General features: G+C 36.2%; 1 protein-coding gene across 4 annotated transcripts in view; it reads right to left on the bottom strand.

Moving 5' to 3' along the window:
- Nucleotides 1-21,570, bottom strand: part of Nek1 (NIMA related kinase 1) — a 115,043-nt gene that overhangs the window by 82,761 nt on the left and 10,712 nt on the right. For all 4 annotated transcript variants that reach the window (XM_051182461.1, XM_051182462.1, XM_051182463.1 and 1 more), the window contains exons 7-15: nucleotides 20,947-21,001; nucleotides 18,633-18,833; nucleotides 14,987-15,047; nucleotides 13,027-13,178; nucleotides 7,473-7,532; nucleotides 7,001-7,060; nucleotides 6,869-6,916; nucleotides 6,629-6,703; nucleotides 1,561-1,724 (exon numbers count right to left, since the gene is read on the bottom strand). In XM_051182461.1, the coding sequence (XP_051038418.1) occupies nucleotides 1,561-1,724; nucleotides 6,629-6,703; nucleotides 6,869-6,916; nucleotides 7,001-7,060; nucleotides 7,473-7,532; nucleotides 13,027-13,178; nucleotides 14,987-15,047; nucleotides 18,633-18,833; nucleotides 20,947-21,001 (876 nt within the window). The remainder of the gene's footprint in view (nucleotides 1-1,560; nucleotides 1,725-6,628; nucleotides 6,704-6,868; nucleotides 6,917-7,000; nucleotides 7,061-7,472; nucleotides 7,533-13,026; nucleotides 13,179-14,986; nucleotides 15,048-18,632; nucleotides 18,834-20,946; nucleotides 21,002-21,570) is intronic.

The following is a 21,570-nucleotide window of genomic DNA, read 5'->3' as shown; positions in this document are numbered from 1 at the left end:
AAATTTATTTGCATGTGTATTTGAGTGCGCATGCGCACATAGGCATGTGTGGAGGTCAGAAGATATCTTGTAGGAGTCATTTTCTTTCTACCATATGAGTCATGGGGGTCATACACAGGTCCACAGGCTCAGTGGTAGTAGGTACCTTTACCTGCTGAATCATTTTGCAAGTCAATAACAAGTTTTTAGATATTAGACAGAAGAGAGTCTACATTAAAGACTGTCTACTCTGTACATAAGTAGAAAAAGGGTACACTCTGAAACCTAAAATTGTTTTAAAAGTCAAATCTAATAATTTAAAAGAAAATGTACAAAGACCAGTAACGTAGGGAAAAAACCCTCATATAAAATTTGCAAAGGATAGATAAATATTCAGTGGTACCTACCATGTTTAAGTCCTAGGTTCAATTCATGGCATCACAAAGATAACATATGCTTTGCCATTAACCAAAAATATGCATGTAATTTGAACTTATAGTTTTACTTTCCCTCAAGGGGGCGGGGCAGGGTGACTATAGTTAGTTTCATACCTCAGGCTTCTGCAAACAATTTATAATGTAATCATAACATAGTTTTACATTTATTTTCACCATAACCTTTTCCTATTGAGCAAACAAAGAGACCCACATGCTACTCAAGCTCTATCATTAAGCTATATCCCCTCCAAAACAATTATTTTTGTAAAATATCCTCAATATATTTTAATTATAACAAATAAATGAAAGATTTTTTGTAACACTTTAAAATTACAAGAAAAGGACAACTAAAATTTCATAGTCTCACCAGAAAGTTTTATAGAAGAGATGAGAATTACTAAGCAAGCACATATGCATACTTAAAAGTACACAAGGTACAGCTATTGTCGATTATCAAGTTAATTCAATGGAAAAAAATCTGATGAAAGGGATCACACAAAGATATAAGTTGGAGATGAATGTGAAGAGGAGACATTTTAAGACAACAAAGAGAAAAGTGGGAATGAGGGAAAGATAAAAAGTAGACATGCTTTGGAGTTTTATTTAAAGCGTGATTCTCTTTAAATTTATGCTTTGATTTATTCAAAGCAAGTGGATGAAATTATTATAACCATATGTTGGCAGACAGTTATCACATGTTCCTTTAAATAGTATGTTCTGTCTAACATTAAAATAGGCCACAATAATCAGGCTGAAATGAAGAGCTACACATTTGTCATGGTATAATCAAGGGTCAAATCCTCACTTGAAGATTTATAGTATCTAGGGAGCAAAAAATATTCTGTGTAAACATTGGGAAAAAATATACAAGTGTAGATATAATAAAAGACAAAATTACACACAGGATGAATACATAGGTTATCGCAGTCCAACCTGTTTGCATTGGTTTGTTTAGACATGGCCTTCAATCTTTTCAAAGTTTTTCCAATAGCATCAGCATCAGGGAAATAGTGATAACCTGCTGCCCCACTGGGACATCCTGGGGAAACTCCATGTGGAACTCCTCTGTAGGTAACTATTCACAGTGACTTCATTACTTTCTCTGAAGCAAAGCACAATCAACTTCAGCAGAACACAGCCATACCTTTCTGGTAGCTGTAGACCATATCTTTCTCCTTTCCATCTTGCTTCATTGTCTTCTGCTCTCAGTCGCTGCATTTGATCAAAAATGGCATGGTAATGTTCATACTGCCCTCGAGAAGAACAAGGTGATGGAGAGACAGCCCCTCCACTGCCAAAAAAGGGAGTCTAGGGATTAAACAAAGAGCTCTTACATGCCATATTTATCTCACAGGGCCCAAGAGGCCTGAGTCATCCTTAAAAGAAAAAGTCAATCTCAATGCTTAACTTTAAAAATAATGATTACTTAGTTTTAACATATTAATAAACACATAGCCAAAACAAATACTAAAATGTTTTCCTACATAAGAAATCTGTGTTCTCGTAGTAGTCTCCCTACTAACAGTAAAGAATAACAATGTGATAAACAAAAACATTAAGGTATCACTAAATTCATATAAATAAGGAAAAACCTAAACTTAATTAAGAAGCTTTTGAAACATGTTTCTATCCTACATTTTATATGAGTCAGTTCTATGAAGTTTAAATACGTAGTTTAGAAATCAAGCAGAATTTGAGTATATCACAGTTAAAAAAAAAATCTTATTTAAAAAATCATGTGACTTCTGATACACACCAAATCCATTCACCAAGTAGATAATAAGGTTAAAAACATGACTTAAATATATTTCATATGCAAATAGAAGGAAAATATAGCTACTCTTAAATATTTTTCAAACAAGTTGGGAAAAAAAACCCACAAAAGTAAAGTCAAGTGGTTTCACTTTAAAGTAAGGAGATTCACAAACCAGAAAAAATAAATAAATAAATGCCATCAGTTAAAAACCTATTTTATTTTAAAGTCTTGGAAAAAGATGTTATTTAACCTAATCTTGATAATGATATTTAAAAAAAAAAAAACAGAAAATAGTCAAGGACACTGAAATAAAATATGCATATGTTTTGTGGGTATGCTGCAATAGGAAGAGGAAGGAAGTATCAGCACAAATAATTATAAGGAAGATTAGCAGAGTGTTACACATGGAAAGGAAAAAGAAAGGGGTGAGAGCTAAGCACTACAGGGCCTGGGAAGAATGAACTTGTGAAATAAACAACAGAAAGTGTTTTAAAACTTGCCAGTTTTAAGATCATTAAGTCAACACCACACACACACACACACACACACACGCACACGCAGAAATGAGAGACAAAAGCAGAAAAACTGGTTAGAGGGCTGCTGTATACAGCAAGGTAAGAAAACAAGAAGAAAGGGTGTTTTGTGTTTTGTGTTTCTATCTTGTGTGCCTGTGTGCTAGGGAGCATGTGCGGAGGTCAGAGAACACGCAGGAAGGAGTTAGTTTTCTCCTTTCACTGTGTGGGTCCTAGAGACCCCACTCAGGTTATCAGGACTGCTGTGAGTACCTTCACACACTAAGCAACCTCTCCCATACTAGCCTGATGAATACTGATGAACATGAGCATTCATGTAACCACTGCTACAACCACAATAACTCCTGGATAGATCCCTCATGCCCCTTTAATCAATGAAAAATCACTGATCTGCTTGCTATGGTGTGGATTTGCATGCAGATTCTACCTTGAATCTTCTTAAAGGCAACATTTTTTTTTTCTTTTCTAGTGCTAAGTTTCTTTTTTTCTTTCTTTCTCTCTTCCTTCTTTTCTTTCCCCCTTTCCTTCCTTCCTCCCTCCCTCCTTCCTTCCTTTCTTCCTTAATGTTCTTAAATGAAATAGAACTACATCACTTTTCTCCCCTCTGGCCCCAATTTCTCTACAAAGTTGATAGCTTCTTTTTCTTTACTGGTGTGTGTGTGTGTGTGTGTGTGTGTGTGTGTGTGTGTGTGTGTGTGTGTGTGTGTTTTGCGTCTGCTGTTTTGTGTGCATACTGTTTCAGGGCTGACATCTTTGCACTGGGTAACCAATAAGGGGGCTCATCTCCGGGAGAAGCTAACTCGATTTCTTCCAGCACTCAGCAGCTGCCTATACTTCTTTGTTTTCTCTCCTTCCCCACTAATATGTCCACTGATATTGCCATTGTTCTGGCATTATTTATGCAGCCATTTCCAGGAGAGACAGTCTAATGAATCTTAATCCTCCTGCTTCTAATAATGTTCTCTAGTAGTGAGTTTAAGGCGAGTCTGGATTACATGAAACCCTGTCTCAAACAGAACAGGACAAAACAAAACACGGCAAAACCAAGCAAACAAAACTACTCTAAAACTAACAAACAAAAAAGCCAGAAGCAACCAAGAAGTCTTGGATTTTGCAATTGTCTGATAAAGTCAGGTATTTGTACTTTCAAGTATCACTGTCTATACATAATAAAATTACTAATTTTGTATTATCTTAATTTTCAGTTTTCATTCATCTCTCCTTTGGGAATTTCTCTAATTTGACTCATATTACACTGTAACTCCACATCCTTAGCAACTATGCACAAATCCAACAGCCTGACATAGTAAATATTTTAAACTTAGGAATAGGTACAGGCAGTAACAGAATCTACTTTTTGTAGAATTCTATAAAGTGAAATAAACATTATTAAAGACAGAGTACCTAACTATTTAAAAATTCATCTTGTCAGGTGGCACAGTCCTTTAGTCCCAGAACTTGGGAGGCAGAGGCAGGCAGATCTGAGTTCTAGGACAGCCTGGTCTATAGTGAGTTCCAGGACAGCTAGGGATACACAGAGAAACCCTGATCTGAAAAACCAAAAACCAAACAAAAAATTATCATCTTATAAGAGCCACAGTGTCAGGGCTGGAAAGATGGCTCAGTGATTAAGAGTACTGACTGCTCTTCCAGAGGACCAGGGTTCCATTCCCAGCACCTGCATGGTACCTCACAACTGTCTGTAATTCCAGTTCTAGGGGACCTGACACCCATGGCAAAACAACAATGTACATAAAATAAAAATATATAAATTAAAAGAGAGAGAGAGAGAGAGAGAGAGAGAGAGAGAGAGCCCCAGTGCCACAGCAGGCATTACAGGAATACAGCAGGGACTCAGCTGGCTGAGGTGGAGCTGGAAATACTTTACTGTTTTTGTCAAGGAGAATGTCGAATGGGGCTGGGGAATTCACTCAGCAGTTAGAAGAACTTGCTGCTGGTGCAGAAATCCTGTGTTTGGTTCAATCCCCATATGGTGGGATTGTAACCAACTGAAACTCCAGTTCCAGAGAATGTGACACCCTCTTCAAATCTCTGTGGTGAGCAGCACGCATGAGGAGCACATACGTACATGCAGGCAAAACACACACATAAAAATAAAATAAACCTAAAAAATTGCTTTTAAATGAGTAAGGAAGCAACCATCAAAAATCTCAATACTAATGGTAAATTTTATACCAAAAAAAAAAAAAAAAAAAAAAAAAAGTTAACCTGGGCTACACTTAAATACAAAATAAGCTAATTTTTAATCAAGGGCCAAGTTCTGAGTTATTTGTCATTGACCAGGAAGCAATAAGTGCTACTCATATAAGAATGAATTACTTAAAATATCATGTAATGGCTACTTTAGTACTGACTTGGGAAAAAAAGATGCTTACTGAATTGTAAATATGTGACGTGAAAAACATTTCAAAAGAGAGAAAAACAACACAAATTAAAGATAGTATATATACATAATGTGTAACAAACAAACTGCATTTTAGTCCACATCATAACTTTGAGAGAAGAAAGAAGAATGGTAAGTAAGCCATTTTGATAGCCACCAATTGTCTGTTTCAACATGGAGAGGATAATGGGAGCAGACAGGTGAATTAAGAGTTTAACTGCAAGCTGACCAACAGCTTGCTGTCAAAATAAAAATGACAATACAAAGGAAAAGTACATCTATTTTCTACTGTTGTGTAAAAAAAATTGTAACAAACAATATCTCTTTATTATCTCCTAAGTTCCCTGATTTGTATAGGTGTAGGATTTAAGATACATATATTTAGCTGTCAGCCAGAGCTACTTTTGTATCTGAGACTCAGGATCTTGGAGCTCAATGGTTCTAGGGAGTTCATTTCTTGTGGCATCATAATTAAGGATACTTTCCCCTTAGTTATTGGCTAGAAATCACTGTTATAATTCGGAAGTCATCCATACTTTCTTGCCATGTCCATGTTTGCTACCTTCCAGGTCAGTAGTGGTAGATTTCTCTACACTTCTTTTCCGGTTCCTGTCTACTCTGTCAATGTAATCAATCATGCGAATGCTCATTTACTCACTCACCATATAACAATCTAATCAAAGGAGCTACCATTAGCAAGTTCTTTTTAAGCTCAAGGGGACAGAACACAAGGTGCATACACTAGGGAGGGGGAATCCCAGACTGTTCCAGAATTCAGCTTACCAGTATAAGTATAGGTTGCTACTTTTGAAAACAATGGGAAAGTAGAAGATTCTGACAGAAGATGGTAAAGACTTTTCTATCTAAGCCCTAGTAGAAAAGCTCTAGGCATTAAAAATAAACTCAGGAAGGTTAACATGCTCAAGGTTACAGCGTCAGATTTGCCCAAAGGGAATGTGTAGATTAAAGAATGTAGGTAAATGGCTATTTAGACGATTGATTATCTAGGTGAATGGAGGCAGAGCTGTGAGTGGAAAGGAAAGGAAGGGGTGCTAGAAAGAGAAAAGCAAAGATGCATGAGGATCAGCAGGCTCCCTCCATACGCTTAGGAAATTAGTTCTGCAGAAGTAGGGCAGGAGGAGTATATAGAGGGTGGGTACCGCTATCTTGGAGAGTCTGGCAATGGCCAATTAAGAAAAGCGTCTGAGACCTTAATTTCCAAGGTTACATTCTAAAAATTCTAAAAAGCATACTTGATTTTGTGTTTGACTTGTGAGATTCCCCTGGCAGGAACTACATTACAGCCCTCACATTAATATTTTAATTTGTATAAGTATCAATTATTAATTAATATCAAATACCCACAGGTGAGGAATAAATGATAACACTGCTACATAATTCTAGATAAACATTATCTGTATACCAAGAAGACAAAGTAGCTAGCTGTACACATTTTAATAAACAAGATGAAAGTGAGGCCGAGTGAAGGTGTTTGGCTCCATGGGTATCAAATGCCTACCTTCACTTCACCGCTTCCTCCAGCCCTTAAAACATTTCTCCATCCTTGCTCCCTGGCCCTATTTATTCTCTCCAACTTTTGGGGAAAGAGAAATAAATAAGATACCGTTTCAACTACTTAATATAAAACATATAGAACACATTTAGCAATACAATTAAAACTGGGGCATTTCCTTTAAAAGTACACGTGGGGGAGGGAGGGGAGGACTGCACTGTGGCGATGGATGGCGTCCTCTCTTACTCGCTGCTTCTCTTGCCTCTTCACCTGCTCGGCCTTCAGGAAACTATTCTGTAACGGTGGAGACATACTCTCAGAACCTGGGCCTCACCGGCTACACCCAGGCAAAGGGAGGAGACAAGAGCCAAAAGCTACCTGGTCCTTCTGCTTCTTCTCTTTCTCCATGAATTCCAATCTTCTTTTCTTTGCTGCTTCCTGAAACAAACAGAGGACACTTCCGTCAATAACTTCTACTTTTCAATATCTGCATCGAGAAAGTGTATCAGCAGGAGCGGTGTGCCCAAAGAGATGAGGGCAATGAGAGAATGGACAGAACGAAGATGTGTTTGTTTGAAACACATCTTTTGAAAACCTTGAGGGTCAAATAGTCTTTTTACAGATATAGCCAAGACCATCATAGTTCATAGCACTGGCAAAATTACAGTTATGGAGTAAACAAAGAAAATAAATTTTATGGTTGGGGGTCACCACCACATGAGGAACTGTATTAGAGGGTCACAGCATTGGGAAGGTTGAGAACCATTGATCTACATTGTTAGTGGATTTTGCTGTTGTCATAAGAACTGTTTTGTAAAGCTTTAAAATAAGTAAATATATATCTTTATACCTCAAACATTTTCCTCCTTTCTTCCCCAGAATTCATCTTCTTCACTGGAACTTGATGGGCCTGAACAACAACAACAACAACAACAACAAAAAAAAAAAAAAGGCTATAAAATAGAGATTTAAGACACTGTTTAGAAATTATAAAGTTTAAAGAAAAGCTAAAGCCAATGTAGTCGTAACTCTTTCAAATTATTGGCTTTACAAAGACACTACTCTTTGATACAGCTTTTACTTAACAACCTGGAACACAACACTCAAACCATGGAAAGGGGTTTCCTTATCATCAACTAGTTCTGTCTTCACACACATATTTTTAAAATATTTTATTTAATGGGAACTTCATATGTGTATAAAGAATATTTTGATCATGTACATTCCTCCCCAACTCTTCCCACAACTTCTCCTTGATTCCCCCTCAACACACATACCTCTCTCAATGTCATGTCCTTTTATAACTGAGACCAACTGTCCATACATGCACATGTGTGGGGCCATCCAATGAAGCACGAGCAACATACTAGGGGTAAACACCCAAAGAAAAGTGACTTCCTCCTCCAGCAGCCATCAACTTGCTAGTCTTTCCTCAACAAGGGGTGGGCCTTGTGAGCTTACTCCCCCAACAGATGCTAATTTTAAGCACTCTAATACTGTGATGAAACATCATTTTGAAAGTCCAGTAATAAATAAAATTTTCTTAAAAAATAAATTATACAATATATGTTCACTACATAAAATTAAACAATAGTAAAATTCATAGCTGCTTTGTTCTTGGAGATAACCAGTATTGGTATTTTTATGAGTATCCTTCTAGACATTTTTACAAACTTACATACATACATACACACACATAATTTTGCTTTTATGATTTTTTAAAAATGTGTTATTTGATAGCAAAATATTTTTAATTATGTGTCTTGAGAATTCTACATTATGGTAATAATTTACTACAATATTATAATAAATTAACAAGGAAATAGTCTAGAAATAATGTATTTAACTATTACTCTGGGGATAGATTTTGGGTTGATTAAGTTTTCCTAATCTATATGCTGTAAGGAGCTTTCTTATATATACCTCTTTGTATCATACTCAAGTCTCACAAAAGAGCAATTTTTTTTTAAAAAGATAAGTGGAATTAAAGAGTAAGATCATAATTTATATTTTGAGAACGAACTCTGCCCTCCCCAAAGGCTACCCTACCCCAGTTTATATTGCACCAAAGAATGCACAAAACCAAGGTCTCATGTAAAATGTCCATCTCTCAAGTTTTGCTCCTTGAAAAGGCTAAGAGTATTTTCTTCTACATACTTACCATTCACACAATGTTAGATAAATTCTTGGTATACCACGTTTATCATAGCTGCTGTTTATTATTTTAATACTTATTATTTACTGCACTAAAGTTAGTATTTATAAATTCAGTTACAACTATTAGTATTTTCCTTTATGGTGTATGTTAATACTATGTGACTAAGAAGGACATTTTATTTAGTAAATATTCTACTTATTACATTATCCTTTATTTTGACACCTTCCACCTTTTATGTAGCTGTTAGTACCACAAAAATCAAACCATTAAACAGTATTAACATTAATGAACTAGTGGCACACATCTAAAATCTTAACTTGAGGAAAGTAAGTTCACGCACACCCTAAGAGTGTGAAGGAAAAAAGGGGGGAAATTACTAGAACAAGAATTTTGCCCTTTGAATGACTAAACGTCCTCTACTATTGTGTGCATATATGTATTGTGTGTATAATGTATATATTATGTGTATATCGAAGACAACACTAGAGTTGGTGCTCTCCCTCCCCTTTATGTGGGTTTCAGTGAAAGGCAGGTTGTCAGGCTTTTGTTGTAAGCACTGTCCATCACTTGCTGAGTGAGTCTCTGCCCAAGGAACTATCCTTAGCCTGAGAGGATGTTTAAGAGGTAAGTGATATGGAAACAAAGATCACATTCCTCTTTGACTTTCTCTTATTGCCTAACTAATATAGAGACTATTCAAGTATTTATGGAATAAAAATTCCAAGCTGTTCCTCTGAGAGAGTCTGGGCATTTTCCAAAATGTTATTTCTGTACTGTAGAGATAAACACAAACACTGTAATAGAGAAATTATTTTTTTTTCTGTCACTCAAACAAAAACAAAACAAAACAAAAAGGAGCCCAAACACTAAAATGTGTTCATGGAGCTCCCTCTGGTGGCTTAGGGCCAGCAGCCTTTAAAAAAACAAGACAAACAACAACAACAACAACAAAAAAACCCAACAAAAAACCCAACAACATGTACTAGCTTACATTTATCTGAATAAACATGGTATCATTATATTACATATGATAATTATATATATTAGTAATCATTTCAAGCTAAAAATTTTCAACTATCAATAAACTATTGCAAATTTGAATGTAAAAGATGCTTTATATTTGTTGGTGAATTGGTCTTTAATTTAAAAAGGAATCATTCAGGAAAACAACAAGCATTTATTTCAAACCTCAGCCAGTGTGCTAGCTGACACCCTCTCAGCTCTTTGGGGTCAGAGGACAAGCAAGCAATTCCAACCAAGCTGAGGAGGCAGTGAAAGCCTGCTTTAAAAAACTGTACCCTTCAGAACCTCGTGTTTCTTCTTAATCCATTCCCTTGTTATGACCTTGACTATTTTCTTATCTATTTGATAGCTGTGCTTTTCCTTTTTCCTATCATTGTTTTAAATTTTCATAATTTTATTTATATACTTTTTATTGTCATAAAATATAACTTATAAAATCGGTTTCATCATTTTAAGTGTATGTTCTGTGTCATTAAGCAAATTTACTCTTGTACAGTGAATTTGTGTTAGGTTGAATGTTTTTAAAATAAGTTATGGCACACCCCAAGTGTGGATTTTTATTTAGTTTTCAATGTATTTGCTTAGAAAAATCATGCTTATTTGATTAAAAAAATTAAAAAGCAATAACCTTGACTAAAAACCAAAAGCCGGTAGCTATCATCTGAACCCACTTTTCTATTACTCAGAATATGAGAGGTGGAGTCCATTACTTTGAATATTAATAGTAGGAATCCAAAATTCCCATAGCATGCAGTTCATTTATAATGTATTAAGTGAAAATGAAGGAAACACATTATTTGATTCTGACAGCTATACAAAGACACTGATCATACATTTGGTTTCTTTTCAGTCTTGGTCAAAGGTAAGGGACCTTCTACCATGCCATTAATTCAGCACACCACTTCCTTCATTCTCACAGAACAGTGTGTGGCCAAGTGACAAAACTGCTCTATTTTTACAAGTTCACTAAAGTGTGTATTCCTTTTTGTGATTATTCTATATGATATGTACCTAATTACATAAAGATAAGTATGTCTGCACTGTCTTACACCATGGCCAACAAGTTTTATCCCCAAGAAATCAGACAAGGTATGCATGTCTATATTATAATTGTTAAACATGGGCTACAAATACAAAGACCGTTTGGAATAAACACCCCTTGAAAAATTATCTATAATTTAATATTTTTAAAAATCTATTTAGAAGAAATGAAAAATGTAAATAAATTTTGGTATGGATAATAAATTTTTTAAAGTTGATTTGTAGTAATGAAGTCAATTGACTTCATATCAATAAAATATAATACAATCAAGCGTTGGTGGTGCATACCTTTAACCTCAGCACTCAGGAGGCAGAGGCAGGTGGATCTCTGTGAGTTCGAGGCTAGCCTGGTCTACAGAACTAGTTTTAGGATGGTCAGGGTGTTACACAGAGAAACTCTGTCTCAAAAAACAAAGTAAACAAAAAAACTACCAGAAATGTTGAGGTTGGAAAATTAGGGCATAATAAGAGTCATAGAGGATTTAAAGTCCAAGAAATAGGGAAAGTCTTCAGTTCTAGTTTTTTTTTTTTAATGACCACAGAGAGAAAAGGGTATGATGGCATTGTTTGATAGCTGAATAAATGGAATCAACAAATGATAAAGCCAGCATGCCAGTTATACTGCCCTGTTCCTGCTATCACAACTGGGCATGGCAATAGTTTCCTTTTGCTCATTAACACATCAGCAGTCGATGGAAAGAACCTCTCCTTCTGCTCCATACTTCTTCTGTTACTGCAGCATGGGTGGGAACACACTGGTACTCAATCCTGCAGGTACCTTGCAGACACTGTGCCTCTATCTTGCTAGTTTGTAACTGAATTTCAGCAGTACCCCAAAGACAGCTCCCTACAGAGTTCTGTTGGTCACTCGGTTTCCCAGAAAGCACAGCAGCAGCACTAGGCATATGTAGCACAAATAATAAAAACCTAAAGACAGATACTGGGGTTCAATCTGAAGATCAGAAAAGCAAAGCATCCAAGCCACTAGAGAGTTCTTACCTCTACCAAAGCTCAGACCAAAGGGGGGGGGGTGATCCTGTCCTCAGTGTGACTCAGTGTTCTCTCCACCAAACTTCAGACTGCACTCAGCTCCTGCCTTATACTCCTCTCTAGTGCAGGGATTAAAAGTGTGAGCTCTGTTTCTCTTTCTGCCTATCTCCTGAGATTAAAAGTGTGGCGACTACTACCTGTCCTCTGTAGCTAACTAGTAGATTAGTGTGTGTGTGTGTGGGGGGGGAGCTAACTAATAATGGCTTATGTGATCCTCAGGCAAGCTTTAATTGCTAGATTACAAACAAAATATCACTACAGGCATATTCTGCCTGCCTTCCAGGAGGTTTTTCAGTTTGTCAGCTGTGTAGGTGGCTTCTTAGTACACTTTACTGACATCCAGACAGCTTGCCAGTGGGCTTCAGTTCTGTAGTAGATAGCTTTCTGTTTTCCAGTGTCAGACAGTGGGACCTCAGTGGATGTCACCATAAACAGGCTTACAGCTATGCCCCACCCAAATGGGATGTGAATTAACTTCATGGATGGGGCTGAGGAAATCTTTAAATTTTTGTTCTCAGAGTATTCTCTTAATACTAGGAGTAGCAGCTGATTCCTGTGTATCTGCCATTCCTCATTCCTATACTATATTCCTCTTTACTCATTTAATGGCTAATTCCTAAAGTTAGCTAATAATGATTTACACTAAAATTTCCATATTCAAACTCTGAATAAAAAGTGTCAATATCCTGCAACTAATACCATGATCCCAGTCATATAACTCAGTACTTTAGGCCATAATTTTTTTAAAACATCTTGGAGACTGTCACACACATGATCATATTCTTTATATAGTCCTAAGATTTTGATTTGACTGTGAATTCCAAAATACACAAATTTCCTGGTGTTTTAGCAAGAGTATCACAGGTACTTACTTGTATGCACACAATCAAGTGGTGCAAGGAGGGCTTCATTTATAATGCTACGGTTTTTATTACACCAGTTGTTCACTCAGTGTATCTACTTAACAGCTGTCCACTGCTTCTGTAAGGCTAAGTTAGAGAGGAGGACAAAGCAGAGCACCACTCCTTAGTAAGGAGATAAAGACTACCCTGAGTGTCAAGAAACTCAGGGAGCTGTCGTTACGTGGGCTCAAACTGAACTTGATATTAATCAGTTTGTAAAATGATCTTACATGTTTATGTTTTGGGGGTGGTTTCTTTTCAAGTAACTTTTTATCTCCATATTTCTTGTATGTTAAAGGCACTCCATATTTAGCAGCAGGCTTCGTGATTTTCTGAGCAGGGGCAAGAGAAATGGAGCTTTGCCCCGATGCTGGCCTTTTACCTACATGAAAAGACAAACAATTCTTTTTCAGTAGTTCTTTATATTGAATTTTTCATTCCAAAAAGCTTCAAGAATGGTACCTTTTTATTTTCACAATCATTGCCAACCTTACAAACTTTTAATCAAATGTTTTTTGCATCCATTAGTAAATATCAATGCTTCAACTGCTTTGCATTGAAAGTCTTTTTTTAAAGAAATACGATTAACTCCTCTAAGATAATAGCATATATATGTGTATGCATACACACATACATATACATATGTATGTATATATGAATTTCCTGATTTTGAGAAGGTAGCTCCAAAGGTGAGTGCATGTCTCTGTGACAAGCATGATGGGCTGAATTGGTTCCTAACACCCATATAAAAACATCAGGAGTGGTGGCGTACAATTATAATCTCATGATTATATGGGAAGCATAGACAAGTAGATCCCTGGGGCTTGCTGACCAGCCATTATAGACTAATGGTTAGCTCTATGCCAATGAAAGGTATTTCTGAGGAAAACACCAGAAGTTGTTCTTTGGCATAAACACAGGTTCACATATGTACCCACACAGGCACCCTTTCACACGGACATGGACAAACAGACGGGGACACACACACACACACACACACACACACACACACACACACACACACACACACACACACACACACACACATCCCAATGGGGCACAGTAGCAGCTATCTGTGAATAGACTTAAAAAAAAAAAGTTATCTGGATAAATTGTACAGTATGAGAATTACAGGATGCATTATATACATACATGAAGCTGTCAGAGAACTTAATAACTAAATGAAGCACCCTCCCTAAAGCTCTAGAAAATATATCATCTCCAGTAAGAAATACTGGAAGTCAAATATTCTGTAATTTAACTCTGGTTAAAGTTCCCCACAGCCTGAGGAGTAACTTTCTTTCTCTTCCAGGACACTCTCTAGTTCAGGATTTTTACGAATCTCTTACAACAAGTATTCATTTTTAGGGGGGGAAAGAAAAATATTAAATGATAGTTTACAATGAAAAGCTACCATTAAACTCAGATCTTCAAAGAAAAATTTATTTGAAAATATTCAACTGTTTATAATATATTTTCATTCAAACTCATTATGCATGTTAACATGAAAAATAAATCAAAATATGAAAGTGTTAAAATTAATGTAATTTTTCTTTTACAAATTCTTATAAGTACACATTATTCATATAATTTAGTCAATTCTTACGAAATTGTGCTGGCTAGTTTTATGCCAATTTGATATAAGCTAGAGTTATTTTGGGAAAGGGAACCTCAATTGAGAAATGCCCTCACTATACTGTGCTGTGTTCAAGCCTCTCTTGTGATTGATGATTGATGTGGGAGGGTCCAACTTACTGTGGGCAGTGATACTCCTGGGCTAATGGTCCTGGGAACTACAAGAAAGTAGGTTAAACAAGCTATGGAGAACAACCCAATAAGCAGCATTCCTCCATGGTCTTGGTTCCTGCTCTTACTCATTAGAGGGTCTAGTGTGATGTGTAAAGGTACGGGAATTAAACCCTTTCCTCCCCAAGCTGTTTAGTTATAGTGTTTTATCACAGTAGTAGGAAAACCTAAAATAGAAACTATAACTATTATTAACTATTGGATGTCATGGTAGGGATTCAGAAGCAATTTATATTAATAATGTTTCTCTGTGATAGGGTACAGTTTTCCCAAAACATTTGACCCATAAACTAGGAACTATGAGGAATTCAACCATATGATCAAATTAGAAAAGAGCTTGAGAATTGCAAACAGATAAAAAGTTTCATGTCAAACATAATTTACCTGGCATAGGCTGTGGTCCAAACTTTGAAAATGATTTTAGACAAAATTCTTCTGCAATAAGCTTAGATTGAAAGAGATAGAGAGAGAGGGGAAAAAAAAAACAATGTTAAAAAGATATCACCTCTGAGTGTAGTGATGCATACCTTTAGTCCTCTGGAGGCAGAGGCAGGTGGATCTCTGAGTTCGAGGCCAGTCTGGTCTATAGAGTGAGTCCCAGGACAGTCAGGGATACACAGTGAAATCCTGTCTCAAAAACCCAAACCAAACAAAAACAAATAAATCAGTTTCCTAAACAAAGAAAAAGCTACTCATCAATCACAATCTATTTTGTTCTTCCAGTCATAAGGATGTTAATAAACTGAATTAAAATCCAGTAATCCTGCCAGCTAATTCTTCTCTTGCTAATCTTACTAATATATTTCTATTACTTCTCCAGTCTTTCTTTCTCAAGCTATCCTAGTACACAGCACATATGTTGTTTGCCTTTTCTATACTTTAGTGACTTAACAAAACATGTATGGAGGGTCCACTGTGTTCTATATGTATGTATAGCCCTCATTTATGTCAAAACTATTCAAGAGTCATGCCAAAGAGCCTCTCTTGGAAGCACATTATTTAAGTCTACTGTGAATCCCCTTACCATCTCCAATGAGTTCACACTCATCTGCAAACATGTCACTAGAAAAATATTTTGGGTCTCTTTTAACATTAAAAACATTCCATTATTGAGGCTTCAGCACTTATAAATATATTTTGTGAAACAAGTATTTATATTTTCCATAATTTTCTCTATTTTAACATTTTTTCCAGTGTAAAACTATGATATCAACAAAGATTTACCTCCATTTGAGTTTGAGCAAAATACCAAGTGGATTTTCTCATGCGTTTCCAGAGAAGTAAGGCACAGTGGAAAGAATATTCAACAGTAGAAGAGATATCCAGTAGGCACAAATCTCCAACCTAAGATGATTTTTCTTTCCTACTGAAGAAGTGCTATAGCAGTAGTACGCAAAAGTCTCCAAACAACACCATCAATACTACCTGGTGTTATGTTAACACATGAATTCTCTGGCTCTGCTTCAATCACGGAAACAAAGATGTGTAGCAACTGTTCTTGTCTGACTAAGTGCATTGCCAGACCCCAAATAACAACATGGAGACTTATTAATTATGAAAGCTTAACATTTAGCTTAGGCATGCACCCCAACTAGCTATTATAATTCAAGTTAACCTGCTTTTATTAATCTACATTCTGGTACATGGCTTTTACCTTTCCTCAGTACAGAACATCGCACTTGCTCAGAGTCTGCTGGCAAAATCCTCATGCCTCCTCCTCTTCCCCTCTCTCCCCAGAAATCCCACCTATCGTCTCCTGCCTTTATTAAAGCAACCAGGAGGAGCCTTGGCAAAGACACATCTTCACAGTATACAAAGATTGTCCCCAACTGAGATGGCAGTGAATGGACCCAGCAAAGACCTTCAGAAGACTGTGCTGCACTTCAGAACTAATGTAGCAGAAGACAATCATGGCAAAAGTCTGGCTGAAAGGCAATTCAGGGCAAGAGGGTGAGAATGCATTTTCTAGTGAACACAGGGATGCTTTCCTTTATGATTCTCTGAAAAGCAGGTGGCTCTGCTCCATTTCCTGTGAAACCGGGCATTGACCCCAGGGCTTCACATATGCTGGGGAACCAGTGCCCTATTCCCTGAGTCCTCTTCATGGCATGCCAAACCCTCTTGATTAGCTGAGCTTTTGTAAAGGATTATATCCTACGCCTGATTCAATGGGTGTTTTATGATAACCAACTTGCCCTCAAATTGAATAAAATCTTCAGTTCTTCAAATATGCATCTTTCTGTTCTATGTAAATGTTCAGATGAATTGAGAAATGGTACATACAGAACTCAAGAAGGTTCTGGAATATTATGGGAATGCTGTCCAATTTAAGAGCCATCACCAGTAAGTGGCCACTTATCATTAAAAACTTAAAAGTTTAGTCCTCTGGTCACACTAGTCACATACTAAGTATTCAACAGGTAAGCAAAAGCTGTGATGTTGGACTGTTGGGATATGGAAGACTTCCATCCTCACAGGGAGCTCTACTAGACAGAACCTGGACTCCTAAGGAAAAAAAGTTACCCATATTTGTGAAGCCACATGCAGGAAAATCTATCAGGACACAGGGAGGAACACTGTGCCCTACTAATTTTAATTTTGGCCAATGGCATTGAAAGAACTATGGTTTCAAAAATAAAAGTTGTCCAGGAATTTACAAGGCTGAGGCATAAGGATCACAGGTGTGTAGCCACATGGTGAGAAAATGTAAATTAATACAATATAGATCATTATAATGCTACAAGGAGAAACAGCTCTGCTGTTAAAGCTCATCAACTGTTTCAAAGTTATAGCCTTAAAGATGTAAACAAAGCACCTCGCTGAATGCTCAACAAGTGACATACAGAAAATATATCTTAGAAACAAAATATTCAAGTTTTCATAAATTCAAGTGGTGCTTAAATACCAGTAAGGAATGGATGCCACATGTACCAAACAAATTAATAACAAACACTCTATTATTAATCATAATCTGCCACCCCTTTGCATATTATGTTTGGTAATTGAGGCTTCAACAATGTCCCTTTCATTGCTAAGAAGGTGGATTCCAGTGTTTCAGCCTTGAGACTATGTTCGAACGACACTGGTAAGGGGGAGGTAACTTCAATGAGATTAAATGAAGCTTTTGTTAGCTGCCCAAAGAATAACAGTACATTATATCTAAACAGCCTTAGAAAGAATTATTTTTAACAAAGAAGTCTTATAAAACACACATTTCTGAGATTGTTGCTATGTTTTATACAAGTAACCTTTACCCTCCGAGTCAAGCAAGCCTTCTTGCTTACTAATGCATTCTTTGAATATTAAATTCAAGTGCCATCTCTTGTTTTCTGAAGAGCATTTGTTCTAAGGAATGTTCTGTTAAACCAGAAGCATACATATGCAATAGGGTTATATTTTGCTACATATCTTATTTACAAAAGGATTTAATGTTGATTAAATTAATAAAGGCCACTAAACACAAAAAGTAAAACAACCCAATTTCAGTTGATCACATTTTTGAATAACTGATGTCATTTGCCTTGACAAAATCTTATATAAAACCTGCCAAATTCAATTACTGTCATAACTGTTTGTTTTGCAGCTATACTTAAATATAAGAGATACAGCAATATAGTATATTCACTTATACATGCCCACAGAATCATGGTTTCCAACTGTTTTGTCATATAGTCAATCATGTAAATTATGCTGATATTATATATATATATATAGTATGATACATTGTGGTAACACATATTAATTACTTTAAACATGTATGTGTTAGACATTAAGCACTGTATGCACATTATTCTTTATTCCTCACAGCCACCCCACAATATGGCTGTATCTCTTAGCTCGTAGCTTATAAGTAAGAAAAGTGAATCACTAAAAGCTTTACTAATTTCAATTGGAAACCAAGGGAAAGGAAAGGGACACCAACACAGTCTGAGAAGGGCATCTCAGCCCAGGCACTGTGGTGACTTCTACAGCCCTTCTGTTAGGCACTGCAACCTTACTGTTTAACTTTAGGGGTAACGTTGCCACATACCTGAGGCGAGAGAAACTTTTCGATTCGCTTAGCTATAAAACTTTTCTCCAATATGGAGTTGACTGAGGGTCTATCCCTAGGATTCCTTTTAAACAGCTGAGAGAGCAAGCTGCGGAGATCATAGGAATAATGCAGAGAAACAGGAGGGAAGGATCCAGATATTATCTTCAGTACCAGGTTCTTCATGTTTCCAGCTTCAAACTAAACCCAGAACATAACATGCACATATGTAAAATGTAAAGAAACGGAAATGGAGACTACCAGTAACAGCAATAGTTCTTTTTCCACTAGTACAGAATAGAAATACAATCCTCTCCCAAGTAATACAACCAGTATACTGTCTGCAAACCTTACTGAATTAATTACTTTTAATTTCAAAAGGCTGTCTTCAAAAAAGTAAAACATTATAACTTGCTATAAGTGTAAGATCTAATTGTGCAACATGCTGAGGGGAAGTATAAATATTAGAAAATATTTTTTAAGATGTAACAATGATCAGGATATTAAAAAGTTATACAGCCCAATGGTCTTTATTTAAGAGCTGGCTTCCTCTGCCTCTGCTCTAACAACTAGGAAAAAACCACTGACTACTGAGTGAAAACACTTGGGCAAAATAAGTAAAGACGTAAGAGAACTCAAACTACTTTCTTCTTAGGCCATGTCCAGGACTTTCTGCTCTTCCAAAGAATCTGTTTGGTTATGGGCACCCATATCAGGTAGCTCAGGGTGGCCTTCAACACACTCATCTGACCTCCAGTGATATATGCATTAAAATAAATGGAATGCATTTGCATATATGCATGCACATTCATATAAATATAAACATACCTCCACCAACAATAATAAAAGACAGACTTCAAATAATATTAGACAATACAAACAGGTTATAAAGCTGCTCATATAAGCAAATTCTTGAAGATGAGCAATTCAATTTATAAATTAAACTAGAATAAAGCTTAGGGGAAAAGAACAATATAAGCAATTATTTCTTGTTAGAACTGCTTATGGTACTTATTGACTGCTTTACAATTTTATGTATTTTTTTTTGAGTTTGAAAATACAGTACTGTTTAATCAGTGAGAGACACATGCTTTAAAAAGAGGGTATAAAAATGAAAATGCTATTAAGATTAAATATATTTTGACAAGAACTCTCTCTTTCTGGTATATTTAATACTATTTCAAAAAATGCCAATGGTAAAAATTGTAAATAATATAAGGTACTTAATGTGACAGAATGGTACTTAATGATAAGAGGCTGGGGAGCTATGCAGTTGGTAAGATGCCTACAGTGTATGTACAATGATGTGAGTACAGAACTGCAGAACACATGTAAAAGTTGATGGTTCTGTACTTTCCTCTAGGGTGGGTTGTGGGTAGAAGCAGGTGGATCCCTAAAGCTCACTAAAGTCAACCTAGCCAAAATGGGGAGCAAAAAATATAGAGACACCCGGCATTGACCTTTGACCACCTTAGGTACCTACCTCCAATCTCACACACACACAGCACATGTGCATATTCATATTATCAAGTACATACACTACACACTACACACAACACACACACACACACACACACACACACACACACACACACACACACACACACACACACACACACACCCCTACCTTGAAGAATACACTGAACAATTTTTTTTGTTTGTTTTTTGTGACAGGGTTTTACTGATAGTTTTGAAGCCTGTACTAGAATTCACTCTGTAGGCTAGACTGTCCTCAAACTCACAGAGATCTGACTGCCTCTGCCTCCTGAGACCTGACATTAAAGGCATGCGCAACTACCTCCTAGCACAAAATTCTTTTGTTTTCTTTATGTTAGTAGTTTATTGTTAATAAAAAAATATTAGGGTTGTCGTCACAGAAAATAAAAAAAAATTTTAATAACTTCCAATAACAAACTCAAAGAATCTGGATGCTTTAATTTCATTTTTAGTTTGTTTTTCACACAGAATTTTGCTATCTAGTCCAGACTGGCCCTGAGCTTGGAATTCTTCTGGCCTCAGCCTCCAAAACACTGGGGTTACAGGCTTTTCTACCACACCCAGCTAAATACAGGTGTTTTGAAAGAATTTGAAACTAATAAAAGTATTAGGGGAAAACATCAAATCCTGAAGGGGACTGAGATCTGTTTGTAGCATGAGAAACAATGCTGTGGAGGTGGAATCACAAACTGTAAAAACAGCAAATATGTAATTAGACTAAATCAGCCTAAGATCGCATTTCAGAAAAGAAAGCCTCTAATCTGTACGCATTATCTGGAAGATGCACAGCTCTGGAGACAGCAGAACTTTTACTTACTGCGTGCTTAAGTGTACACAACTCATAAAGGACACAGCCCAAAGCCCAGATGTCACTGGGAAGACAAAAGGGAGAAATTGCTCCTTAATATCAGAACATATTTAATCTTTTTCATTTAAAGCAAACAAATAACATGGAAAACCTTGTGGGAAATGTACTCCGTATTTTTTTAACTCAAAATTTCAAACTAGGTAATAAAGGAAGCTATTTCAAATTACAAAAATAAAGGCTGCCTAAGCAACTACTTCAAAATTTCATTAAGGAAATTTAGTATTTAAAAAAGGTACAAAAAATTAATTCCATTTACCTTTTATTTTGCAAATTCAAATGCTTTACTCAATTTTAAAATTATTACAAAATGAAATATATTAATTTACTACAATAAAGTATGACAACAGAGTAACAGTGTTTCACGGTTGGGACTTTTATTCAATTATGGGACTGTCCTCAATAAATGTGCCATATAATCTATTAGCAGCTTAGATGGCTAGTTGACTGAGGCATTCAAAGACGTTGGTCTATCTCCCTCTGAATTTGGGTTCTTCATTGAGAAGCTAGCATCCTATACTATTAACTACAGTTCTACAGAAGTGACGATGACAAAGAGAAAAAGCAAAGACAGCA

Source organism: Phodopus roborovskii, unplaced genomic scaffold (assembly GCF_943737965.1).
Source record: "Phodopus roborovskii unplaced genomic scaffold, PHOROB, whole genome shotgun sequence".
Taxonomy (NCBI): domain Eukaryota; kingdom Metazoa; phylum Chordata; class Mammalia; order Rodentia; family Cricetidae; genus Phodopus; species Phodopus roborovskii.
The sequence above is the reverse complement of the archived record's forward strand: the minus strand, read 5'-3'. Positions and strand labels throughout refer to the sequence as shown.